Source organism: Montipora capricornis, chromosome 9 (assembly GCF_036669925.1).
Source record: "Montipora capricornis isolate CH-2021 chromosome 9, ASM3666992v2, whole genome shotgun sequence".
Classification (NCBI taxonomy): domain Eukaryota; kingdom Metazoa; phylum Cnidaria; class Anthozoa; order Scleractinia; family Acroporidae; genus Montipora; species Montipora capricornis.
The window spans coordinates 17,320,756-17,328,255 of NC_090891.1; the positions used below are offsets into that span (position 1 = coordinate 17,320,756).

General features: G+C 41.1%; 1 protein-coding gene across 1 annotated transcript in view; it reads left to right on the top strand.

Moving 5' to 3' along the window:
* Positions 1-7,500, top strand: part of LOC138017856 (E3 ubiquitin-protein ligase HERC2-like) — a 97,562-nt gene that overhangs the window by 38,240 nt on the left and 51,822 nt on the right. The window contains exons 12-16 of the mRNA XM_068864840.1: positions 1-175; positions 644-1,048; positions 3,960-4,462; positions 4,994-5,030; positions 5,897-5,988. The exon at positions 1-175 is cut by the window's left edge and continues 51 nt beyond it. Coding sequence (XP_068720941.1) covers positions 1-175; positions 644-1,048; positions 3,960-4,462; positions 4,994-5,030; positions 5,897-5,988 — 1,212 coding nt within the window. The remainder of the gene's footprint in view (positions 176-643; positions 1,049-3,959; positions 4,463-4,993; positions 5,031-5,896; positions 5,989-7,500) is intronic.

The window sequence follows — 7,500 nt, forward strand, 5'->3', positions numbered from 1 at the left end:
GTTGGAAGCAAACTCCTTCAGTCACTGAAAAAGCAGGTGGTTACACTTGGAAGTAACAAAGGTGTGCTTAGGACTGTACAATCTGCTGCCCAAGGAGCTCTCAGAAGTGGCTGGGTTCTCTTACTGCCAACTCCAGAAGAGAGAGCGAAAGCGTTAACAGAGCTGTTTATTGAAAGTAAGGTTTTACTCCGGCGTATCGTGTTCACAAAATGCTAAGTGAATGATTTCTGGGACATCCCCAAATTGTCTTTACTGTACAGAGTAAATTAAGACAAAAAGTCGCTGTCTTAGTTTGACACGAATCAAATTACTGATAGTACAGGTGTAAACCAGTACGGTGACACTAAAAGAAACAAAGCATTACACACTTCAGGCAACAATGGTTATTAGTGAGGATGTTGTTGTATTTGACTTGGGAAGGCTCATTTGGGTGGTGTGATACAAATCTTGTAGGGTAGCTAGTTAATGGTACTATGTTTGTATCCAAATTGTTTAATAAGAAATGTGAGATTTGAATCCAAAATACTAAGTGACGTATTCCTTGAGCCGTATCAGGATTTTCCAAAGTGAATATCGGACCTCGTTGTTGCATTTTTTCTGGACATTAACCCGTTTCAATATGTTAATTTTGTACTGTCGACAGCATGCGACAAGCCAACATCTTCATCAGCCGGAAAGATGTTCATGTCAGACCTTCTGATTAGCAGCTTAATGGCAGAGGGAAGTTTGGAATCCGCTCTGGAAAATGCTGTTGACAATGAAATAAAAGGAGGTGCAGGGGAAAATGACAAAGAGAAGAAATCAGAAAGCAAGGACATCATTGTCGAAGTTCCTTTACTTCATCTAACCCAGCAGCTTCTGAAAGCATCATCTACACAGGTGTTAGCGGAATTTCATCAGTTAATTTTGAAGCCACCGACTTTGCAATGGCCGTATACTCCCCCACCCTGCCCCGTGACTGTGGAGTTACTGTTGAAACTGCAAAGGCTTCTCGTTGGAAGTTTTATCTTGCATCATGAAGATGACAGACCTTGGTATTTGATGAAAGGTTAGTGTTATGATGCCGTACAAGAAACTGCAAAGATACTGGTTAAATAGGAAGATCGTACTTCCAATCATTAATTAAAGGATTCAACTTGATTCGATTTGGGCTGTGGATTTTTTAAATATATAAATATTTAAAGTGCCCCTGTGATCAAAAAAACCACTTCCTTTTTTCCTTCAGATTTTGAAAGTGTGTTTGCTTAACACCTGACTGGCAAAATTTTGAGCTTTGATTGTTATCCAAAGGCCGTTTACTTTGAGTGTAAGTTTTGGATTTCACGGTCCGCCATTACTCACGTTCAAAACTGACCGATTGGACCTCAGACGGTTGGATCCAGAGAAAAGTGACGTCAGAGGCTCACTAGCTTAAAATTTCAGCGTGTGAACGCAGCTTATTATATATGCAAAGCGTGAGTTTAAAAGTCTGAAAGCCCAAAACCCCCGTGCTGCATATTAATTCTGCGGCGTACACACGTATTGCATTCTTAAACTAGTGAGCCTTTGACGTCATTTTCTCTTCGATCCAGCTCTCTCAAGAGCATAATGTTAGTAATGGACCATTAAATAGGAAAATTACAGTTAAAATAAAGAGTTGTCTTTTTGAAATCAAGGCTTAAAACGTGAGTCACTTAGTGTTTTGTTAACATAGTTTTGAAATCCAAAGAAAAATATGAATTGATTTTTTGGTCACAGGGGCACTTTAACAATTATTCGCCGAAGGCGAAGTGAATATTGGTGAATGTTTACCGAGATGTAGTCGAGGGTCAGTGCATTGCCGATGTCTAGGAAAAAGTTAAGCTTGTAAATCCACCCCAAATGTCCCACACATGTGGTACATCTAAGTCATGCCAGACTTTTCAAACTAGCGAGCTAGTGAGAATGCGCAATTGCTAGCGGCAATGACTCATCCTAGTAGAGTTCTCAATTTGGACATGAAAGCAAGAGCTTTGTAATGCGAAAGAGCTATACCTAACTGCAGACAGTACTTTCGGGGACAGTTTTGCGGACAATTTTTTTTTTTTTTTTGGGGGGGGGGGGGGGATGGATCGCGATCTGGCTAAGCATGCGCACTCGGTATCTTCTCATGCAGACGCAATCGTGATGACCACTAAACCACAGACGACTACGTGACAGAGTAACGGGGAAATACGCGTTAAAGAATTGTTTACGTGAACGGAAACGAGCTTTTGTGTTTTCGTTGCACGCAATGAAATATCCGGTCATCGTATGACTTGGTATCACCGTAACACCTCTTACCGGACAAATTACATAATTTTATAATTCTCCCGATATTGTTAAGAAAATGTATTAAATATTTTTAAATACTATCGTAGAAACTTGTAAAGCATCTGTTTACTGGGTTTGATTGGAGTCAACGCCGTTAACAACAGTTTTTTGATGTGAACAACTATTCTACGATCGCACTTAACCATACGGTTGCGTTATGGAACGTGGACTTTGGACTTCGAACTACGGAATTGAACTGGATATTGACCAAGATATGGTCACAAAAAAAATCACTGAAATACTGTGAATGCTAAAGGCAATCGGCTAAAATTACTTCGAACAAAGTGTAGGCTACCCCAGGGTCCAAAATTATCTTTTTTATATGGGCGCCAACTAGCGACTAGCTAACAATTTTCAGTCACCATATGGCAAATTGTGGTCGCCAAAAATTTTCGCCTGAAAATGCACGTTTTGAACTTTTTATGGAGACCAGAAAGCAACGACCGCGCGGTCTTGTATATGTGTCAAGCATTATTTTTCGCTTTCGAAAGCGGACATTTTGGAGACAAGATGTGCCCGACCTCGAATGTAGTAAAGAAATCCTTCTGCCTCTTGTTGAAAACTTCAGCCACGGAAACACCAGTCACGTTCTGTCGCACACGAGCCGCCATTTTGTTACCGTGCTACATTCCTCGCACCAGTCCCTCAAATCTCTTTACTGAGTCGTAGTCTTTTTGCCCGAAATACGTATTTTATGAGAAACCTCAAAAAGACGTGGCGGCTTACGACATTATGGAGGTAGTTAACGGAAAAACTCCTTTCAATTTTATTTCAAAAACATCTGCAGGATAAAAAGTAAGACACTTGTTGGCAAACGGCTCTGAACTTAATAGTAGGTCGTCCACTGGCGACCAGTTGTGAAATTCTTGTCGTCGGAAGGCGCAATTTCGGACCCTGTACCTGTAGCCTCTTTTTTTATTGGCTTTTTTGCATTTGCTTTGTACTACATGTATCTTGATGTAAAGTAAAGTAAAGTAAAGTAAAGTAAAGTTGACCTTATTTAACGTCGATAACTCGTAACAGTAACTTTTAATCACTGACAAACCTGAGGTCGACGGTGCGCTCATTTTACTCCCCTCTCTCCATCAGTGCTCCGTTTTACGGGTATTTAAAGCTACTAACTACACGGAAAGGAAAGGAGTCAAAACAAGGATGCGAGATCCGGGAATCGAACTCAGGACCTCTTGCACCAAGGCCACGCACTAACCGACTGGGCCATCCTTGCTCCTCAAGGAGCAACAAGCCTCTGGATAGACTAAGGGAATTAATTCGTAATGCTGTCACCAACCGTTGACATTGTTACAAACTGGCGCAGTAAGGCAACTTGTGTTTAGGGCATTACAAAGTGAATCACGATGAAGCTTGATACCATTATCGGTAATGGAGATTTGCATGGTCTTCATGCAATATAAGCAACCATGCAAGGTCACACAAGACGGAACAGATGGTGGGCAATAGTGAAGGGATCCAGATCAATCTAGAGAAAGTACAGGGACAACTGTCCAAGGAAAGGAAATTTAAAGTGATCTTATAAAGATAATAATAAACCTTTGGCCAGCAATTAATCTGCCTTTGCATGTCCTGTTCACGCAGGTCTTAACATCTTTTCTTTCCTTTTTCATTTGAAGGCGAAGAAAAGATCCTCAGTACGAAACAATGTGGTGCTGCTTTGCTGTTGCATAAGTACACTGCTCTGCTTTGTGCTCATGTTGGTGAAATCCTGCCAGTTGCGTCTTCATTTGCATCCAATGGCCCTCGTCACTTTGTACTTTCCTCCCAGATCATCCAGCGTGAGCTAACAGGGGTTTTACTGCCTGAATTCCTTAGTGCTATGGTTCTACTGCAGACTTGCATGCCCATGGTTATGGACTCGTTTCGGACTGTACCTCTAATCGGCGGGTTGCTTGATTTGTTGGACAAGTTCAATAGGCTGGCACCTGGAGTGCAAAAGGATGACGAAGAAGATCTCGCATGGCCTGGCGGGATAGGTAGCCCTACTCCTGCTCGGCGGAGAGCTGATGGTGACGTGACATTTATTAGACCTGAAGATCTTGAGAATCACAATAAGGATGGAGGACTGTGGGTTGTTATTCACGGAAAAGTTTACGATCTTCAAGATTTCAAAGATCAGGTTTGCAGCCATGATGTCATGTGTGAAAATTGCCATTTTTGGATGATCAGTATAATTTGAAAGGAAGGTTTAAGTTTATCGTGTATCAGTTGGTTGATTTTGCATTGAACGTTTGACTGTACCTCATCAGAGCCCGGTTTATGATTTTTGAGCCCACTTGCAGTGAAATGGATCACTGGAAGATCCGATAAGGAATACGTTTTCTTTGAGGATAAAAAGCAACCCTAAACGTAGACGATCTCGAGGCTCAAATTGTTGTACATACAATCCTTAGTCGCTTACTTTTTGAATGAAAAGGTTCCTTCAAAAACCTTTGAGCAATTATCTCAACGTCTTGGGAATAAAAGGCGTTGCAATAATCGTTGACCAGTTTGCAGTTTGACTTGTGACGTTGGAACTGCGGAAACAGTTTTCCTTATTGGCCCAAAAGTCGTTCCATTGCGTTACTCGTTTGGTACTGGAAAGGTAATTAGTTGCAAAGGTTACTGGAGTTCTTTTATGACTGTCTCTTTTCTGACACTTTTTATTTAGGCTCCCTGTGGAAAAGAACTGCTTCAATCTTATGCAGGTGAGTAGCTAATTAACAATGTACCATTGTTTCCTTGTTGACCATACACGTAGATCCTGCAGACATACTGTGTGAATGTACATGTTGTAAACAAGTTTGAGAGTCACTCTGTACTTTGCAGCATACGTTCGCCAGCCACCCGCCCTGAAACGAATTGTATCAAACTCTGAACAGCGTACTTTCGCCCACAAGCTATAATGAAATCGTTTAGGTTTTGACTTGTTACAAAGATTTTAGCACGTAAAGTTCTGTTTTCATGACATGGAAATATATCGTGGAAAAGTACTGAGTTTAGGCCAACTTCCTTGTTCCAAAATTCATTTTAACAAAATGATCACAACAAATTGATAACAACAATTAGGTCGTTTCCCAACAGTTAAGCCTAGAATTCACTGGTGCCGCAAGCATATGCAACGCAAATACAAGAGATCCGTGTCAAGTGAAAATGAACCATAATGCAAGCACAAGCACACGGCCCAGAGACAAATCACAAGTTCCATGTCTTCTCTTACCACGCGTCGCTGCGAATGGAATCTGGAACGGGTCTTCTTCATTGGATGAACATCACACCTTGCGTTGTGCTTGCGTTGTGTCCTGTTTCTGCACAACGGTTGTGTCCTGTTTCTGCACAACGCAAGCGAACGCAAGTACAAGGAAAAACAATTTTTTTAAACAATCAGCTCACTATTCCGTCACTTCTGCACTATGAAACCCACCAAAACAACTCAAGTTAACGTCATTCCATGTTATGCGATCATCCTGTTAGAAAAACCTTTTTGGAGTATACAATGCAATGTAAACAATGTGTACATCGTGGTTTGTGTAGTGAGCTATTGCCTCATTTTGCTCGTTTTCTTCTTGAGTAGCGTCTGATGCCACCTGCATTTTTGAAGAAACTAAACATTCAGTTGAAGCGAGAGAAATGATGCAGGCCTTCTTTGTTGGAATTTTCGTTGAGGTAAGTGATACTTCTTCTTACAGCTTCCTTCATTCACACGTTTTTTTTTTTTTGTTGTTGTTGTTAGCAGTCTCGGTTTTGTTAGTATTTTGCAATTGGGCGAAATGAGACGCTTTTCTATGTTGCAAGACTCCGCCCAATATCAAGAAAAAAATAAAGATAAGACCGATTATTTGTGCATGCCCTTCTGACCTTCAAGTGTGCTTGTGACGTAAGTACATGTAGTAAAATCGTATGCATACCCTTTTTCGTCTCTTGGCAATGCAGGCGTAACATCAAAAGTTGAGAGTTTTTGAGGCTGGTTCACATGAGCGACGCAAATGCAAAAGCAAACGCTAGCGCAAGCGCATGCAAATACATTTTGTGAACTACCATAACGCAAACGCAAGGTGAAAAATACACGTTCCGTGCCTCTACGTTTGATTTCGTCCGCCATCTTAAGATACTCAATTGCTCGTGGGTATTTCAGTGTGCGTGCGTTTGCGTTCGATGTGTGAACTTCCATGCGCTTGCGTTTTCGTTTGCGTCGCTCGTGTGAACCAGCCTTAAGGTGGCTCCATATGGTTATTCGCTGTTCATTTGACGCCCGCTAGTATCCATTATCCACGGGAATTTTCGCATCGCTCTTAATCGCATCTCTCTGAGTCTCAAGTCTATCGAAATAGACTTCCAGAAGACAGAACTACTCTTTTCAACCATCACTGTTAAATTAACGGGGTTTTACCTGGAATTATAACTCTCTAAAGATAGGTTGTTGACATTGTTTATTTGCTTTTATTTTGATTTTCTTCCATTTCCTTCGGGGAAAATTTCCTAAACTTTGACCTTACATGACATTTCTCCAGAGGAATCTTCTGAAGGTCCAAAAATAGGGGGTAGTTTCGTCGCTTTTAGCGATTTTGTATTTTTTAGCTCCATTTGAAAAAAATTGCCTTATAAAATCTCTTGATCAATTGGCAGGATGGAAGGCGTAAACAGTATTTACCGCTCTGCAAAATTTAACAAAAAATTTCATCGAAGAAAACTGGAGATATTTTACGTGAAATTTTCGCAATTTTTTCCATCGCACAACATACGTCACAGAATAGAAATTTGCCAAGATCGCCATTTGAGTATGCGTGAAATTCCCAACCACTTGCACGCGCGCGTACCTCTGCTTGAGGTCGAGAGCTCAACCTGGAGCTCTTCGCAAAAAGGGACAAAGTTTGAAGGCGTATCTTCTTCACTTCAAATACGGGAATCCCCCTTTGGCGAGTTTTGCTTGTTTTCTGTAGCGTTCACGACTGCAAAGACGGCTGTGTCCATCTATCGATGGTTTTTAGAATCAGATAAGTTGTTCAGAACAGTGGGAAATGATTTTTTTTCTTAACTTGCCCTTCTGTTGGACTCCAAAGACTTTGCAGCCTTCTTACGGATAGGTAAACATTTCGAAAAGATGACACGTCCATATTATTTTGACAAAATAAAAGTTTGCAAAGTTGGGAAGCTATGCTTGTTTACTTTCCGAGTAGG